Source organism: Paramisgurnus dabryanus, chromosome 13 (assembly GCF_030506205.2).
Source record: "Paramisgurnus dabryanus chromosome 13, PD_genome_1.1, whole genome shotgun sequence".
In the NCBI taxonomy this organism is placed as follows: Eukaryota; Metazoa; Chordata; class Actinopteri; order Cypriniformes; family Cobitidae; genus Paramisgurnus; species Paramisgurnus dabryanus.
In genome coordinates, this window is record NC_133349.1 from 14,329,552 (window position 1) to 14,349,593 (window position 20,042).

The 20,042-nt window shown below is 37.5% G+C and overlaps 2 protein-coding genes across 2 annotated transcripts; both read left to right on the top strand.

The window, feature by feature from the left end:
- Positions 1 to 721: 721 nt before the first annotated feature.
- Positions 722 to 10,892, top strand: LOC135788857 (complement C1s subcomponent-like). The gene is made up of 11 exons (XM_065298275.1): positions 722 to 823; positions 1,048 to 1,246; positions 1,512 to 1,692; positions 3,419 to 3,541; positions 5,101 to 5,291; positions 5,385 to 5,535; positions 5,756 to 5,871; positions 8,592 to 8,667; positions 9,283 to 9,411; positions 9,495 to 9,578; positions 9,748 to 10,892. The coding sequence occupies exons 1-11, from the start codon at positions 810 to 812 to the stop codon at positions 10,497 to 10,499; spliced, it is 2,016 nt and encodes a 671-aa protein (XP_065154347.1). The 5' UTR covers positions 722 to 809; the 3' UTR covers positions 10,500 to 10,892.
- A 907-nt stretch (positions 10,893 to 11,799) lies between these two features.
- LOC135727514 (complement C1r-A subcomponent-like) lies at positions 11,800 to 16,329 on the top strand. The gene is made up of 11 exons (XM_065245358.2): positions 11,800 to 11,938; positions 12,153 to 12,354; positions 12,568 to 12,742; positions 12,925 to 13,065; positions 13,306 to 13,508; positions 13,828 to 13,975; positions 14,197 to 14,315; positions 14,428 to 14,506; positions 14,687 to 14,821; positions 14,916 to 14,990; positions 15,083 to 16,329. The coding sequence occupies exons 1-11, from the start codon at positions 11,913 to 11,915 to the stop codon at positions 15,841 to 15,843; spliced, it is 2,064 nt and encodes a 687-aa protein (XP_065101430.2). The 5' UTR covers positions 11,800 to 11,912; the 3' UTR covers positions 15,844 to 16,329.
- Positions 16,330 to 20,042: the final 3,713 nt, after the last annotated feature.

A 20,042-nucleotide genomic window follows, 5' to 3' on the forward strand; every position in this document is an offset into this window, starting at 1 on the left:
AGTTAAAATGGACTGTTTTGTTAATAAACAATTTCTGTTTTCACTTCTTCTTGTCTTGAGCTTGCTTAAATCATATGGGATATGTGTAAAAAATCTGACATATTGTACAAATGTGCATCATTTGGAGAATGTTTAAGCAATGATGTTAAATGTACAGTTAGTTAATGTTTTGTAACATTAAGATGAAGATCAGGTTTGATTAAAAAAACAAAACAAAATAAAAACATACAGAACTTTAAAGCTACTACATATAACTAATTTAAACACAACAACAGTAACACAATGCAAATCAGGTCGATAGGCTACTGGTTGACCTTTGCGTGGTTCTTACGGTAAATGTTTGTTAGATTAGTATCAAACAATAAAGTTCAGAACATCATCCTGCTTTTTGAACTTCTGAACTTTCATTGTCTTTGGTTTTTTTACATTCTGCGCTACATCAATATTAGTTCATTATTCTTTATGTCCTCCAGGAACACACTTATGATTTCATTTTCCGGGTCATTGCATGCCCTTATTATCCGTAAACATGAACTTGACAAACTGTTTAAGTTCAAAGCTTAAAATTAATAAATTAAGAGCAATAATATAGCATGCACACTTAAAACATTAGTCTCTCTGAAAACGTCATTGCATCTCTCGTCTCTGGTTCAGATCAGTTTATGGTTAACACCCACTGACAACTATTGGGAAACACTTCTGTCTCAAGTGTTTTGGCTGTTTTTTAGGGAAAGGGGGAAGGGACATAATGATCCACACACAGTATGAAAGTGAAAGTATAGAGAAGCAGAGCTTTAACAATTCTCATCATGATCATTTTCTGGTGCGTAACATTTTTCCAACTGAAAACCTTGGCTATGTAAACTTTATTATTTCTTTGATTCTTATAAGTGATATTTATCTATTCCTTTATTGTTGTTGTTGCTGTTTTTGCTACATGTTCTTTTAATTTTGTTTTGCTCTTTTTATATCGATTTTCATCCACTCTATGTGGTTTTACTTACTTTTTTCAACTATATTTCTTGTCTTATTTTCTTCCCGGTCCAGTATCATTGTCCTTGTCCTACCAGTGAGTATGCCCATGTCGTTGGGTGGTTGGGTGCAGTCACCTGGACATCCGCATGGGTATGACCCTGATGTCAAGCACGAGGAGAAACACTGTGCTCAGAGCGGACACAAAGTCAAACTCACTCTCACGCACTTGGACCTGGAGGAGAGCCATAACTGTGAGAATGATCGCTTGGAGGTGTGTGTTAGTGGTTATGTTTCGAAAAGTTCTCAAATATTGTGAAGAATGTGACTTATGACATTTATTTGTCACACATATTGTAAATGCTTTCAGCCCATGATTGGGTAAATATAGAAAAAACAGGTTTTAGTTTAAATTGTGTATCATCCCAAAATACTGGGTTGTTTCAAATGTGAACTTTTTTTTAAGTATGTGCCTATACATAAATTGACTCCTTTATATTTTGTGTGAAATATGTGTCAATCACTTTTTTTTTGTCCAGATTTGGGCAGATGGGGAACTCTTGTTTACTTTGTGTGGACACAAATCTATGAGTGAGCTGCAGACGTTCATCAACCCCAAACTTTACTCCAACCCTGGAGGCTGTCTCAAAATTTCATTTTTCACAGACTACTCAAATCCCACGAGACATGTTGGTTATCGAGGCTTTTACACCATAAATGGTAAGGAATAAAAAAATTATTATTATTAAAGTGGTATAAACATTCAAACACAACTTCTTTGCTGATCTTTGCTGATTACAAAGTAATGGTCTATGACATTATTGGTCCCCCTGTAATGGCATTTTTGGTTTCTCCCATTCCTACTGAGCAATTGATTACATGTTCACCTGTGACTAATTTTGTACCTGACACACTCTGAGGAAGGCTTGATGGCCGAAATGCATCAGTGTGCAGTGTTTTAGTTATCATTTTTAATGTTTTTCAAGTAAGCCATGTTTTGAATAAAGGCTTTTTATATATTTTTGAACTGGAAGTAGTGCCTTGGATTCTGATTGATCAGATATTAGTTCTAACCCAACCAAGAGCACCTTCTGGGACACACAAAGTGGTCCTTTCAGCAAGAAGCGCTCCTAGATTCTCTCTTGGATTAACAACTTCTTTGCTGTTCCGTTTGGCGAAGAAATTACACTTTAGATTTAATAATTACAGCGGGGAAAAAAATATTTGACACATCAGCATTTTTATCAGAAAGAGGATTTCTAAGTGGGCTATTGACACAAAATGTCCACCAGATGTAGCGATCAAGCCAAATATTGAATTCATACAAAGAAATCAGAACATTTAAGTATACAAGTTTGTAGAACTTTGTAGAAAAGCCTTTGTTGGTGATTACAGCTTCTAGATGCCTTTTGTATGGAGAGACCAGTTATCTGCATTGCTCAGGAGTGATTCTGGCCCACTCTTCCACAAAAATGGTCTTTAAATCTTGAAGGTTCATTGGGCCTCTTTTCATCTTCAGTTGATTTTCTACGGGATTTAGGTCAGGTGATTGACTGGGGCATTCAAGCAACTTGATTTTCTTTCTTTGAAACCACTTCATTGTTTCCTTGGCCCTGTGTTTGGGGATAATTTTCTTGCTGAAATGTCCACCCTGTTTCATTTTCAGCTTTCTGGTATATGGCAGCAGATTTTTATCCAGAATGTCCCGGTACATTTCTCCAATTGTCCTGCCTTCAATAATATGAAGTCTGCCAGTACCCCTTGCTGAAAAGCAGCCCCAAACCATGATTCTTCCACCCCCAAACTTAACTGTTGGTATGGTGTTATTGGGATGGTGGGCAGTGCCATTTCTTCTCCAAACATGGTGTGTAGAATGACTGCCAAAACGTTCAATTTTGCTTTCATCTGACCATACTATAGTCTCCCAATCCACAGGCTTCTCCAAATGCTTTTTCGCAAACTTTAACTGAGCCTCAACATGGTTTTTGTTCAGCAATGGAGTTTTGCGTGGTGAGCGTGCATGGATGCCATGGCGGTTCAGTGCTTTCCTTATTTCCTTATTCTCTCTCAATACTGACAGATTTCAGGTGATCTCCTGGCTTTCTATGCCATTTTGCACCTTGTTCTATTCATGTGTTCAATACTTATTCAGTGTGTCATTTCACTTTATTTATTATGACTCAACTTGTATACTTAAATGTTCTGATTTCTTTGTATGAAGTCAATATTTGGCTTGATGGCTACATCTGGTGGAAATTTTGTGTCAATAGCCCACTTTAAATAGCCCTTTACTGATAATAATGCTGATGAGTCAAATACTTATTTTCCCAGCTGTATTTTCATTTAAAAACAAGTTGGTTGTGTCAGTTTGTATTTGAGAGTGGGCTACATCAATCCTTTGTCATTGCCTATCCAACTTTAAACCTGAAATCCTGCTGACTTTCAGATGTTAATGAGTGTGAGGAGCTTGAAAACAAGTGCACTCAACGCTGCAATAACTACATTGGGGGTTATCGATGTTTCTGCAGACCAGGATATCTCCTCGACCCTGATCAGCACACCTGCAGAGGTAATGCACAACCTTCCAGAATTTCCACAACAGTTTAATTTGACGTTAGTTTTGTACAACAAAGGACACCGATATTAAAAATACCTCAGCATGTAAAGCATCAGCGGAGTGTTTGCACTGTAAAACGGATTTCGTGGTGTTGTGTTTAAACTAATTTTTTTTTCTAACTTGCAATTTCTGAATTTGTTCATTCAAATTAATATCTTAAGGTTTTACTGTCTCATCTACACACAAACTTTTTTTTTAAGTCACTTTAAAAATGTTTTCCTTCATCCAAATATAAAAATGATGGTAAAACTTAATCTATATTTTACAACTTGAGCAATGAAAAATAAACAACTTGCCCTTAACAATATTTTCTAAGTCTATGAAAACCTGGCAAAAAGTATATTTTTCTTATTGAAGAAAGTCCATTAAATGTATTTCTAGTCCAGTTTTAAGAATGTTTGTGGGTTGTGTCACCATTACAGTGATCTGTGTTTGTTTTAGTTGGACTCTTGACTCTGAGTTTGGTAAAAAGAAGCCAATAATGAAATAATCACAGTGGTGATTAGTATCTGATGCTTAAGATCATCATACAGTGAACTGATTAATTAATTTACTGGTTGATCAACAAAATTTTTTTTGTGAATAATGTAATACTACAGGAGAAGATCAAGCACTCTAGCAGTTTATAATTCTTCTTTTTACCACAACAAACATGTTTTAAACAATAAGTTGTAGCAGCCAGAGGAAACACAGCAAACTCAAGAGTCCAACTAAAATAAACACTGATCACTATAATGATGACTTTAAATGAAACAAAACCAAAATAAACTAAAAGGGACACTCCACTTTTTTGAAATATTGGCTAATTTTCCAGCTCCTCTACAGTTAAACATTTGATTTTTATCATTTTGGAATCAATTCAGCTGATCTCCGGGTCTGGCACTACAATTTTTAGCATAGCTTTAGCCTAATCCATTGAATCTGATTAGACCATTAACATTGCACTAAAAAATAACCAAAGAGTTTCAATATTTTTCCTATTTAAAACTTGACTCTTCTGTAGTTACATTGTTTACTAAGACCGATGGAAAATTAAAAGTTGCAATTTTCTAGGCAGATATGGCTAGGAACTATACACTCTTTCTGGCGTAATAATCAGGTCTTTGCTGCTGTTACATGGCTGCAGGAGGCGCAATGATATTACACACTGCCCGAATGTAGTTCCCTGCTATTGAAAGTTACCAAGGGGACTTTTTGGGGAGTGCATAATATAATTGTGCCTCTTGCAGCCATGTTAAATGTTTAACTCAAGGGGAGCTGGAAAATAAGCATATTTTCAAAAAAAGTGGGTTGTCCCTTTAATAAGTGAATAATGTTTTCTACTGCAATATTTCACAGAACATTCAGAAATAGTTTTATAACAGTTTGAAACAGCATGTTCTTAAAATAGCAACACCACAAAATCCTCTTTACAGTGTGGGGAGACACCAGCATGCTTGTTTGTCTTCTCCGCCGAATTTAAATAAAACTGGGATCAACATTTTTACAGTCATTTTCATTCTCTTTGTCAGTTAGCTGTGGTGAAACTCGCAGAGGCTCTCAAGAAGGTGCGCTGATGTCACCAGACTGGCCTGGGTCATACCCGGAAAACTCTATCTGTTCTTATATTCTCAGCACAGAAGAGGATCTGCAGTATGAATTAACATTCACAGAGTTTGATGTGCAGATGACAGAGGATGGACGATGCAGCGACTCTTTAACTGTAACACATTATACACAACACATACTTTACAGATCTCATCTTTTTCTGTTTGATCTCTTCCATATCTTCTCTCCTTTTCATATTCATTCCCAGATAAAAACTCTCTCTGGTATCTCCGGGCCATACTGTGGGCATAAGCGCCCTCCTTCACCTTTCACTACCAGATCTCACCATATTGAAATCATCTTCAGGTCTGATGATGACGGGGCAAACAAAGGGTTTAGACTGAGTTACAAAACCAAAGGTCTGTTCTTCTTTGTCTTACGCTAATCAGGTTTTTAACAGTTAATTCTCCGTTGATGTATTTTCAGGCACTTAATATAAGAATAACTTGCTCTAAAACTGTAAACAAGCATGTAGCAACTAGTTGTTTGTTAAAAACAGACTTACAGTTTTTTATCAAATACAACTTGAGAAATAAGAACATATTGTGATATATTTAACTTTAAACATGTTTTTCACAGAAAAGAAATGTTTTGCAAGTGTGATCAAAAACTCTCAGCTGATCCCGAATTTACCTGAATATTCCCGGGGTGATAAGATTACAGTGCACTGTGCTGAAGGACATGTATTAAACTTAGTAAGTACTTATGGTGGAAAACATTCTGTAAAGAACTAAGGGGTACAGAAGAAATGGATAATTTTAGAGATAATTACATGTTTCAATACATTTTTTATAAACATAATTAATTAAATAAGCGAGGAGCTCAGATGCAAAGGCCGTAAAAACCCCACCTCCATCATAAATATAGGTAATGATATTAACCGAATGCTCTCATCACATATTATTCCAATCAACAATTTGATCTCTCAGTGAGGTCCCATGAGCTCACAAGATCCTCATAATGTGGTTACAGTGTGTAACCATACTGCACACTCACTGTGTGCTCATATGAAGGTCACAATATGAGGTCACTGAAAACTCACTGTGAGCTCATATTACCCATAAAGCACACTATATACAAAGTACCAGATGTCACTCAGAGAGCTAACATGCTAGCGTTTGCTAATTGGAAACATGTTGCCAAGATGACAGCATTTAATTGCAAATGATATCCGGTCAATAAAAGAAAATTAGGTAACGCTTTAGATTACAGCCCGGAAAGTACTACGTAAGTACAGCAAATTTACAGCGTATGTTTCTGTAATTATAGTTTACTTATGAAGTACGTACGTGTAATTATAAGGGAACAATTTATAATATTTGGGGAATAAAGGGGTAACAACCAGGAAAAATACAAATAATATATGCAGTAAAGTACTGTGTAAGTACAGCGAATTTACAGCGTATGTTTCTGTAATTATAGTATACTTATGAAGAACGTACGTGTAATTATAAGGGAACAATTTATAATATTTGGGGAACAAAGGGGTAACAACCAGGAAAAATACAAATAATATATGTAGTAAGTATTTTAGATTACTAAACAAAACTTAAAATTCAGTTAATGTGTTTATGCAATTTATTAGTACGATGCAATTTATTTAGAATTTTCAATAAAGGTTACTGACCTTAATAAAGAAAAAGAGTACAGGAATTTATTGGGTCATCAAGCAAAATTAAAAATAGGCAAGGCAACTTTGGTGAAAAAAAAGCAATCAAAACTAGAACTACACTCTTAGAACAAATGTGTTAAAAACAACACATTAGTGTTGATTCTGGGACGACACACTAAATGCGTTGTCCAAAAATCCACCCATCTCTGTGTTATTATGGAAACAACACATTTTGTGTTACTTTTAACACAACTTGTGTTATATTTTAACACAAAATCAACACAAAATGATATATAATGTGTTAAAATTACACATAATGTGTTAAAAACTTAACACACAAAGATGTGTAGAAATTAACACATCCTTTCTAAGAGTGTATTTTCTGTAGTTACTGTTTTGTGTTGTTACAATCTAAGTCAAAATTTTTTACCCCCTTGTTTCACGTAGTTACAGAGTAAGTACAGAATCTGCGGGTTGTAAATTAAAGTGGCACTTGTTATCCCCTTGTTTCACGTAGTTACAGAGTAAATACAACATCTGCGGGCTGTAAATTAAAGTGGCACTTGTTACCCCCTTGTTTCACGTAGTTAAAGAGTAAATACAACATCTGCGGGCTGTAGATTAAAGTGGGACTTGTTACCCCTTTGTTCCGAAAATATAATAAATTGTTCCCTTAAAATTAAATGTATGTACTTTATAAGTACACTATAATTACAGAAATGTATGCTATAAATTCGCTGTACTTACGCAGTACTTTACTGCATATATTATTTGTATTTTTCCTGGTTGTTACCCCTTTATTCCCCAAATATTATAAATTGTTCCCTTATAATTACACGTACGTACTTCATAAGTAAACTATAATTACAGAAACATACGCTGTAAATTCGCTGTACTTACCCAGTACTTTCCGGGCTGTAATCTAAAGCGTTACCAAAAATTACTGCTTTGTTGACGTTGATTTTAGGGGCAAAGTTCTCTAAGTGCAAGGACGATGAATTGAAAAGTAAATGGACTGCATTTATATAGCGCTTTTAACAGACCTATGGCCATCCAAAGCACTTTACAATTTTGCCTCACATTCACTCACTCACTCATTCATACACCGACGGTGATGTCAGCCATACAAGGTGCCATCCAGCTCGTCTGGAGCAGCTGGCGTTTCTCAAGGACACCTCGACACTTGGTCAGGTGGAACCGGGATTGAACCACCAACCTTCCGATTTGTAGACAACCTACAAGAACCACTGAGCTGAAGACTGTGTTTCATGTTCAAACTTGGGTCCCTTGTGAGTACTTGGACCTGAATGCAACCTATTTGTGGCAGTCACGTGGATAATCCTAATATGTGGTTCATTTGCATTGTTTCTAGTTGCTAGTGGAGGTTTTTGGCAAAAAAGCTTGAATGCACTTAGAGGGTTTTGCAGCAAAATACAAATTTGTTAAATACCAATGAAATGACTAAAGTGACATGTTTAAAAATAAAGTATTTCAATTACTGATTTAAACCTTTTCATTGCCATTAAAGATAAATTACTGAACCTAAACAAAACAGCCTGATAAAAAATGCTCAACATGTTAGACACACTTAGAGGGTTTTGCATCTCACCTCCTCAATTATACTAAATAGCCTATAATTTCACTTTGTAAATGCAGATCTGTGCATGCTGACAGCTCTTTCATCAACAGGATAATAGAAAACAGCTGTAAGCATGTACAGGTTGTGTGTCAAATATTTGTTCATATGAATTAAATGTATTGTAATCTTTATCTTTAAACTGACTATTCCCACTTTTTCCACAGCTAGATAGTGTTAAACATGAGTATGAATCTACATGTCGAAGCAATGGAAAGTGGAGTCATGTTATCCCCTGTGAAAGTAAGAAAATGTTTTCTTTGTGAGCAATTATTTTTCTGAACAATGAGAGTTTTGAGATATATTGGGGCAATCTAACAAACAACGATCATACTAACTGAGCTATGAGGTTTTGTGATATACAGGAATTCGTTATACAATCACGAAAAAATGTGGAAATTCGTAATAATATCACAAAAAAAGAATCAAAAAATTACGTGACTATATAACAAAATTTCGTACGACTGGGCTGAACCAGCCTGAAATCACTAGAATTCATACATATTTTATGACTTGGCTAATTTGTATGAATTCACATGAAGTTAATCGTGCAAAAACGTATGATTCTTATAAAAAACAACAACAACGAAACCCAACCCCTAGCCCCGCACCTAACCCCAACATCACAGGGGTCAAGGCAAATCATACAGAAACTTACGAATGTGGTCATATGAATTAATACGAATTAGCCAACTCATAAAATATGTACAAATTCTCGTGACATAGCGTTGCAGCAACATACAAAATAAAATTCTGGATCACAGCAAAAAAGAGTCCAGGTTGAGACAGAATGGCATTAATAAATAAATACATTTTGCAATATTTACTTAACAAAAAATAATTAGCTTTTCCTTTCAGTTATAGACTGTGGCTATCCACCACTTCCAGAATTGACAGAGCTAAGAGACGAGAAAGATCTTCGCACAACATTTAAGGAACAAATCAGTCTCAAGTGTTCATCTAAATATTACCAGATGACTGGAAATGGTAAAATGTAAACCACAATCAATTTAATACTTAATATAAATCAGCAATAACTTTCACACTTGTGTTTACCTTCTTACTTTTAGGTAACTTCATCTGTGATAGTGATGGTTATTGGGTATCTGAAACTGGTCAAAAACTGTCTGAAGCTTTACGTATATGTGAACCAGGTAAACTTCTAATGAAACAAATACATTTTGGATAGTTTACTCAAAACTAAATAGTTTGTCAAAGTTTACTCAAACCCATGGGTGATAAGGGAGCTTAATTAATGGGTAAACATTTGGGTAAACTATTGCTATCTCAGTTTTTTTTCTCTCTCTTTCATGTGTTTCTTAGTGTGTGGAATGAATACAGAAATCCTAGTTGGTGGCAATGTCTTTGGTGGGAAACCAGCCACACTGGGAGAGATTCCCTGGCAACTTTTACACCGGCAAAGCCCCAGAGGTGGTGCGGCTCTGATCAGTGATTATTGGGCCCTTACAGCAGCTCATGTAGTGGATGGATTTGAAGATACAAGCATGACTTGGTTAGGGGGAATGGTCAATGCTAAAAACAAACAGAATACAGAAATGCAGACAGAAAAGATAATAATTCATCCAAGTTACAAAAAAGTTGGTAAAAACGAGGAACCACAAAGCTTTGATAATGACATTGCACTTATAAAAATGTCTGCCAGGGTGCCACTCGGTCCAAACATCAGGCCAGTGTGTCTACCAAATACACCTATAAGTGAGGGAGAATCAGGAACAGTTTCAGGGTTTGGTGCATTTAAGAGAATAGAAATAAGTCAACTTTTGCGTCATGGGGATGTTAAAATATATCCCCTTAATGAATGTGATTCATTGAATTTCCCTGTCACTGATAACATGATATGTGCTGGGAATGATGGTGTTGACAGTTGTAGAGGTGACAGTGGTGGTCCATTTTTTTACCCCAGACTGCAACAGAAGTCTGCAGATGAGCCCTATAGGCTTCTAGGTCTCGTATCTTGGGGCCCTTCTGAATGTGGAGATAAAAGGTTTAAAGGTTTCTACACTAAAGTTTTTAACTATCTCGACTGGATCAAAGAAACTATGGAAAAAAACTAACATCAGCCTTACATTCAGCTTCACATGTCAATGTTATGTAGGACAAAGTTTAGTATTTTAATTGATAACCAACATATCTGTTTTATCCTCTTCAATAAAATCAGTCTTCATGTATAAAGATATTTTGGTTTATTCCCCTTTCTCAATATATTATAACTGACATGGCAAAAGTAAATGGTTTTATATACGTGAGGTTATATTACAAGGGTGTTTGCATGTTTCGGTAAAAAATGAAGATTTTAATATATGGGTTACGTGTTATTCTTTAATGGTTGTTTTTCTAATAAATCCTTAAACTGTTAAAAATCTACCAATATATTATGGCTACTGTGTTTATGCTGTTATACCACTAATTCTATCATTACTAATAAAAATATATCCAATGCACACCAACATTTTTTCCTTCAAATCAGTTAAGTCACAATAAACAGTCAATGTTATATTACAATTGTTGTTTTTTTTCCAATGTTTGAAAGTGAGAGATGGAAATATGTAAAAGGAGAACAGCTTTATTTGGGCAATCAGCTGTGTTCAAACACATTGGGGACATTATAGAGAGTAGGAAAGAAACATGATGTAAAGTGCAAGTTATTTTTAACTGCCACAGCTCAATCATGTGTAGGACTAGGCTTAAGGTTTTAAAATTTAATTGGCACTGACAGATCTTAAATTAAGTCAGTGCCATTGATTTAGTTGTCTCACGATACACACCAGTAAAATTTTTCTAAAGGCATGTTTATTAAAGATGCTTAAACATCTTAATTTAACTAAAGCCTAGTCTTGGCTTTAGTTAAGTCTTGTCTGTGAAACCAGGGGTAAAGCTCATAAGTTGCCTCAGTCTGCCATCTTTCTGTTACTTGCTGTTTATTTATGTTCACATCAGCTAAATCAAATGATCCTTTTTTTGTTCAGACTTTTAGTGGCGGTTTCCCGGACAGGGTTTTAATTCAAGACTAGGCCTTAGTTAGGACATTCAAGCAGTTTTTACAAACAAACCTTATAAAAAACAAAACAATACCTTTGTTGCATTTTAGTCTGGGAAACTGCCCTTTTGTTGTCTGCACAAATAAATGCACAATAAATAAAAACTTTAAAACCACAAATATGCCCCTTTATATTTCCCAAAGATAAAATACATTTAATAATTTATTTATTTAAAAGACTTACTGCTATATAAGGAAAGCAGCATTAATTGGTCTCTGTAGACTTTAACCCTCACTGATTAAGCAAATAGGATAAAAAAACGTAACAGAGATTACGGGAAAAGTTGTGTTCATCCTTCTTTTTTTCTACTATAGCCAAAACAAACAAGTTTACCTTCATCGTGACTTTTAGACTCTTATTTTCTGACATGTAATGCCTGTGATTAAACAACATAACTGGACAACCTTATGAACGCATTACTTGCCTGTCATGGGTGAAATTCATCTCATAATTTGGTAAGTGTTTTTTTTAAAGCCTCATGATTATTTTATAAACATTCCTGTGCATGCCTTAAACAACTCCAAGATCATAGGTTTGCTCTCAGAAAATGTATTATATGCCTTATATGCATTAGGAGACAATAATTTTTAGAACATAACAAATTATCGCGGCAAATCCAAGCAATTTTGATATATTTTCTTCATTCCTATTGGATAACAAATTTTCCAGCCTGGTGTGGGCATTTGTCAATGTGTGTAACTGTGAGCCGCTCATGTTTGGGGAGGTGACTTCTCTAAGATACCCCCAACCATATTCTACGGATCACCAAGAAAAATGGGACCTGGAGGTGCCACAAGGATATCAGATCCAGCTAACCTTCAATCATTTAGACATTGAGCCCTCTCCAAACTGCTACTATGATTTTCTCATGGTTAGTGATGCCTTATAAAGGTTTTTTGTTTGTTTAACTGACTAATGCTGTGACTTCATTTGAGTAAAATCTATATACAGTATTTTGAATTTTTAACTGTAATATATGATATATAATATGAATATATGAATATATGTAATTGTGTTCACTATCGTATCATCACTCATTTTTTTGGTTTTCGGACGTAAGTATTGGGTAATTGTTTATGTTCAGGTTTTGTCTAGTGAGAAGGTTCTGGGAAAGTTCTGTGGCAGAAATTCAACAGACACATTTTATCCAGGACACAAACCCATCTTGGCTCCTGGTAATCGTCTCCAATTGTTTTTGCAAACAAATGACTCAAATCACGAGTCACACCTCGCCTTCACAGCATTTTACCAGGCCATTGGTGAGTTGTACAGCAATATAACATGTCATTTAAACATGTACATACATCCTTAACGGTATAGTGTGAAACATTGCTACTGTACATACCGTATGCACTACATTCTGACAGTATAATAGTATCACAACCCTTTGTGTATGCTCTCTCTGTTCATGGTCTGAAATTTCGACTACCTGTTTACACAGACATAGACGAGTGTTCCTCTACCAGTGTGGAGAGTAAAACAGATCCTCCATGTTCACAGATATGCTTCAACACTTTGGGCTCCTACTTGTGTGCCTGTCATCATGGTTTCCAGCTAAAATCTGACCAACGCACCTGCATCTGTACGTGCTTACATTTACATATTTCACTCTCATTTCATTAAGAGTTGTTTACAACAAAATACTTCTTAGATAAAACAATTTGATCAATCCAACTTTAGTTTGAGTTTAGTTAAACTCAAAACTGTTTGTGATTTTACATACAGCTTTGAAAATTATGGAAATAAAATACACGGCGAGAAAAAAAGATCAAAAGGCTGGGGTTCAAATTTTGACAACTTTTTTGTTTCCTCACTTTGTTAGTGGACTGTGGAGGTGGGGTGTACAGTAAACCAGAGGGGACCATCTTCAGTCCCAGGTACCCAGACCCATCTCCACTTGATCTGCACTGTCTCTACATTATTTCTGTGCAGCCGGGCTTCACTGTCACCCTTAACTTCAGTCAAACCTTCCAGATAGAGCAGGTCTACGAACAGGAACAAGCCTGCCTCTTCCACTCGCTGCAAGTATGTTTTGCTACAAACCTCTTTCTGTCTTTCCATCCATCTGTTAATCCTTTGGGACTGAAAATTGAAATTTTGACAAATCCTTATATGTGACCCAGTCTGTGAAAACCCAACTAAAGAAATTGTGTTCTACATAAAATCCAACATAATGTAAAGAACATCCTGTCAAATCTAACCTTAATATATTTAACAATGATTGAAATCAAATTTGCTTCTAAACTAATAAAGGCTTTATCCAGGATTTCACAGACAGGGTCACATATCTGTAATTTAGTGTACACACATTTTTTTAAATTGTATTTATCTGTGCTCCTCTTAGGTGTCTATCCCAGGAAAAGAAACACAAAAATTCTGCAGAAACAAAAGCCCTGGTATCCTCAATACTGGTGCCCATTCGATTCAGCTTGAGTATCACACCGAGAGACATGGACAGAGCCAGGGATGGAGCTTACATTATACCACTCAAAGTGAGGAACAAATAAATGTGACTTTTATTTTAAGCTGATACATTTTAGGGTGATCATATTACTTAAAAATATAATCACTGATATCCAATATCAGTGTTGTTAGCTGTTTAATCCTTAGTAAATTTTATTTAAGGGACAACTGTAACAGTCAAACTGCTATAAATCCTTAAATATCTTCGCTAAAGCGCATTTGTTAAACACACATCACATCTTTTTAACAGGGGTAGAGTGTCCAAATCCAGGCCGAATAAGCAATGTAAGAGTCACCCCGTATGTTCCCCAGTACTTGTACAGAGACTACATTCAGGTGTCGTGCGAGACTGGATACAAGCTCATGATGGTGAGATAGTTTTGCAAATACACAAGAACAGAAAAAGTGCATTTTATTTTAATACATCAATCCTTTTAATCCTCATTTATTGTTTGTTTATCTCTATTTTGCCCTGTATTAGGGAGAAAAAGAGATTAAAAGTTTTATGACCATGTGTCAGAGTAATGGACAGTGGCATTTGACATTGCCAGAGTGTAAGAGTAAGTAAAAACACATCACATCTGCTTCTGTATTGGTCTGCATTTTATCCATTCAGTCAGTCTGTGTCAATGCACCCATCTAAAATAAAATACCAATGCATCGTCCTAACATATATTTTTTAAAGTGTGATGTGTGGTTTTGGTTTCATGGCACACACTTCACATTCTGTCATTTTGCAGTTATTGATTGTGGAAATCCAAAGTCTCTGCAAAACGGTGCGGTTAAAGCGATCTCTGGATCAAACAATCAGTATCTCTCTGTCATCGAGTACCACTGCAATGAACCTTATTACTCTTTTGACAAAAACCTTCAAGGTCAGTTAATGTAAAAACACACCTTCATTCCAGTGATTTCAAGACTTTTAACAGCTTAACAAAACATCTGACTTATTTTCTTTGTCTTGTTTAGTTCGATACACCTGTACAAGAGACCGGAAATGGACAAGCGTTGACAACAATCACATTATTCCTCCCTGCCTCCCTGGTAATGACTGAGATAAAACTTGACAGGATGTTTAGACAGACAGATGAACAGAAAAACAGACACAGAATGACTGACAGCTTTTTCTTTCTCAGTGTGTGGCATGAATATAGATATCACTGCTGGGGGAAGAGTCTATGGTGGGAAGCCAGCCAAACTGGGACAGATTCCCTGGCAGCTCTTACACAAGTCAAATCAAAGATATAGTGCTTCTCTGATAAGTGATTCATGGGCTATCACAGCAGCTAATGGAGTAGATGGATATGATCACACAACAACTTATTTCATTGGTGGAGTGATTCATGAAAAACATACAGATTCAGTCATATTAAAGACAAAGAAAATCATAATTCACCCAAATTATACGAGGGTGGGTAAAGATGGACACCCAGTAAACTTTGATCATGACATTGCCTTGATCAAAATGTCTGACAGTGTGACGCTTGGTCCAAACATCAGGCCAGTGTGCCTACCAAAAAAATCTGATGGACCTGTAATGGAGGGCAAGATGGGTACAGTCTCTGGTTTTGGGGGAATTCGTGGTAATGCAAAAAGTAATCTGTTGCTTTATGGGGGTGTTCGGGAATATTTCTCGTGTGATACATTCGGTCTGCCTGTAACTGATAACATGTTCTGTGCTGGAAATGATATTGACGGCATTGACGGTTGTAAAGGCGACAGCGGTGGTCCGTTGTTTTATCCTGCTTTGGGCGAAGCATCTGCAGATCAGCGCTATGAGGTGAGGGGTATTGTATCATGGGGTCCCCCAAAATGTGGTCATGAAAGCTTTAAAGGGTATTACACAAAAGTGCAGAACTACCTGGACTGGATCAAAGAAACTATGGCAAATAACTAACACACAAGAGCCCTCAGTCAGTCATTATTCTACTACAGATATACTGTATCACACAACAGTTTTTTCTGGTTTCTCAAATCTGGCTAAGATCACGCCCCTCCCAGGTGTGAGATATTCTACTGATAACATAACAGTAACCACTTCACTTCACACCTACTGGTCATTGTAGAATTTGCGAGGGAGGCTTCTTCAAACACTTAAGCCATACGCTCACATGACTGGACATATCTGTGACTGGAAAAGCTGCTACCAGAGCGGATGGTCACACACACATCCACGGGCACAAACACTGTTTTAAACACTTTCTGTGTGTCTCAATAAGTCCCCTAGTTCGTGAATCAGTTTGTGAATCTTAATCGTGATTATCCCTATGCCTCAATACCTTCGAAGATTAGAGCTCTTGAATGTAAACTTTTGAGGTAGTAGCAAATGTCACATCGTGTGGACAATTAGAATAAGCTTGGCGAATAAAGCAATGAAAACAATAATTTTCTCTTTGTCTGAAATGTCAGTTTATACATCACTCCTCCAATTAAAAGGACACAAAAACACCACTTGGAACTGCAGGCAAGGATACTGGCTCTTAAATCAGGACACTTGATCATTTATTTTCATGTGAAGTGACTAGTAGCCTCTTATGGAACGGCTGAAAATCCACAAGGGGGCGCATTTGTTCCTCAGACGTTGCACAATAAACATGACATCCGAATATATTCATTATAAATCGTGAATGAAAAGTGAAATTCGAACGAATGTCTGTTAATGAACTTATTGTATACACTATTTATATCGTAATTCGGTCAGAAACGTCAAGATTGTGAGATGAACAAATCGTTTTGGATTAAAAGGCTTGGATATTCCATTTCCTTGGACTTTTGGGGATTTATGAACAATTTGTTTTGGACAATTTTACCGAAGCGGATAAAGGAAAGATTTTGAAGGTAAGTAAATATCCTAAATCGGCACCGCCCGGTTCAGGTAACTAACAACTAGATTACAGTTTTATGACTGCTAAAAATCATATTATGCTTTCTGTGTGCGCTTATTGGAATCCCGAAAGTCTAAGCTTTACAACGATGTGCCGCATGACCGTATATTTTGAAGATTTAATGCTTCAAAGTTACAATGACGTAATGCAGCCTCACGTGCAAGGGAGGGGGTGTGCCGTGTACGGCACAGTGTTCCTTATCAGGTTAAAACATGTTGTGAGATATCACCACTGATATTTATAAGCAGCACGCAGAAACATCTCTCTGACTTTTAAACAAACTGGTGAAAATAAAAAACACTTTATTATTCTGTTTTATAGTACTGACAAGAACAAAGACCAGTAATATAGTGAGTGCTAGTACCGCGTAAATGATTAAATGGAAAATCAATAGCAGACATGGGGACTTGTGACTTGGTGACTTGGACTCGAGTCGACTTGAGTCGCTATTTTTGTGACTTGTGACTTGACTTGACAAAAAATAAAATACTTGAGACTTCGGACTTGGAAGTTAAAGACTCGGGACTTGACTTGACTTGAGACACCATGACTTGAATGATTTGAGTGTTAATCACATCATGTTTTCAGTTTGAATATAAAATATATAAACTATTTTAAAAAATAAAGTTCACCCAGCTGGAGCGCAGGCTGAGAATGGCGTTGTCATGACTGAATCACGACACTATCATCAGTCATGCCCTCTCGTACCTTACGCACACCAAGCCCACTTAGAATAGATATCAACATGTCAGCCGGAGGGGTAGCGGGGGTCATCGCTTTCGGCTTCAACAAGATGGCAAAAGAAGAAGAACAGTGTAATATTATCAGCCCACGTATGTGGTCATTTGAATACTGCATGCTGATTGGTTGTAAATCTTCACATGTTCTATTAGTGCTATTCTAGTAAAGACGAAGTCAGACGTACATGTGTGAGCTCTTACTTGTTTCTTGGTACGACACTAATTTGAGTGACTACACGAGAATAATACATGGTGTCAGAAGTTTATCGACTGTGGCATGATGGATTCGTCGGGGGTTCCTACACCGAACATGGATTGGGACTCGGTAAACTTGCCAGATGCATGGCGGAGATTTCATCAGCACGTGCAGCTCATGTTTGCGGGACCGCTGCATGACAAAACCGAAGAGACCATGTGCAGCTATCTGCTCCTTTGGGTAGGCGAAAAGGGGCGAGATGTTTATAATACATGGACATTGTCAGCAGACGAGTCGAAAAAACTTAAGTCATATTATGATAAGTTTGAGGAGTATGTCATGCCAAGAGCCAACCCGATCTTCGCGAGGTACAAGTTTCATGAAAAAACACAAGGGGAACACGAGACATTTGAGCACTTTGTCACGGAGCTTAAACTGCTTGTGAAAGACTGCGGATATACGAACAGTGACGAAATGGTACGTGACCGCATTGTTTTTGCAACTAACTCCCCTAAAGTAAGAGAGAAACTGTTAAATCAAGGCGCTGATCTTACACTAGAAAAAGCAATTGATATTGCGCGTTCCCATGACGCAGCACAAGAACAGCTCAGGACGATAAACTCGCGTGCAACGGCAGTGCAGAACCAAGCCGCGCACGCGGTGTTAAGCAAAAAGACAACAATGTACAGGAAGAAACACGAATCGCCAACGACGGAAACGGATAGAGTTACCGACAAAAACAAGTCATGTGATCGATGTGCCCAGAAACACAGCCAGAGAGACTTGTGCCCGGCAAAAGGCCGTCGGTGCAAAATATGCAACAAACTCAACCACTTCGCAAAGGTATGTAAATCAAAACGACCTGCTACACGTAGAACTGTGCACACAGTGGAAAATACAGGCATCTTTGAGTCGGATGAACTGTATATTTATGCTATTAACAAAGAGTGTGGAAATACAGAATGTGAACAGGCCTTTGTGGAACTGGAATTAGGATCTCCAACAAAGAAAGTTAAATTTAAGTTTGATACTGGGGCCCAGGTGAACATTATTCCAGCCAGTAGATTTAAAAACCTGTTCAGTACAACAGAAATGAAACCTGCAATGCGCCGTCTAACAGGCTATGGTGGAGAACCACTTGATGTTAAAGGAACATGTCAGTTGAACTGTAGATACAAAGACACAGTGGATTTGCTGGAATTCTACGTTGTGAACACACCTGCACCCCCTGTACTTGGTTTGAGAGCATGAATAGACATGGGGTTGATAAAGCTTGTCTTTTCGGTGGATGCAGACACAGATGTCACAGGTGACGTTTTGAATGAACGACGGGCGGAACCCAGCTTCCATATTTTGAATGAACGACGGGCGGAACCCGGCTTCCACATTTTGTTTCCGGGGTTTCCCCGAAGTCAAATTAAGCCTGATTGTGCGCAGGTGGGGATAATTTGCACAGCGGTCGCTGGTAGGCTGACGAGGGGAAGAGTCAGCATATAAAAAGACCTTTGTAGACATCAAACGGTGTGCTTGTGGTGTACTTGTCTACGCTGTGTTGCTGCTTTGCAGAGAGACCAGGCTGGTTGGATCGTGCTACTGGGGAAGAGAGAAGAAAAGGGACAGTCAGTTGACGAAGGAATATTGAGGAGTTTCATCAGAGAAGGAGTGAACACAGAGCCATCAATAGTGTAGCGAATAACAGTTGTGGGCAACTAAGCGTGAGTAACAGATGTGGTACTTATCTGAGCCATACTTGTACGAAGAGTTGTTTTGGTGTGTTCCTTTGTGTTTTTGAGGTCCCTGGCCCCACTGGAGAGGACAGCGTGGGTGAGCCGCGGGTTGACCGGAAGTACGGACGAAGGACCTGATGGGAAGCACCGTTTGCTAGTAGAGCAGTGGCCCTGTGGGGAAACAGAAACACAGGTGAGCCAGGGGAAAGAAATCAACACGCCGGGCCTGTGAATACACACATCTTACTCCCATTGGCGGTCCAGTTATTGCCCAACTATCCTCTCGAGGTCGTCATAGCCAGGTGGCAAGGGTGATTTAAAAACCACGTGAAGTTTATAAGAGTGCTGTGGGTGAGTTTCACTGATTGATGGTGTTTACGCTTTACTTGCTGTGTGTATGCTGTGCTTGTAGCGTTCAAACTGCCTAGCCTCAGACGAGTCGCGAGACGACGACATCCGTTGTGGCCTGGGTCCTAAGGAGAGCGAGAATATTTAGCCCTGTGCCCGGGGTGTGTCCACGAGAGCTTCACTTATCCCTAGAGCAGACA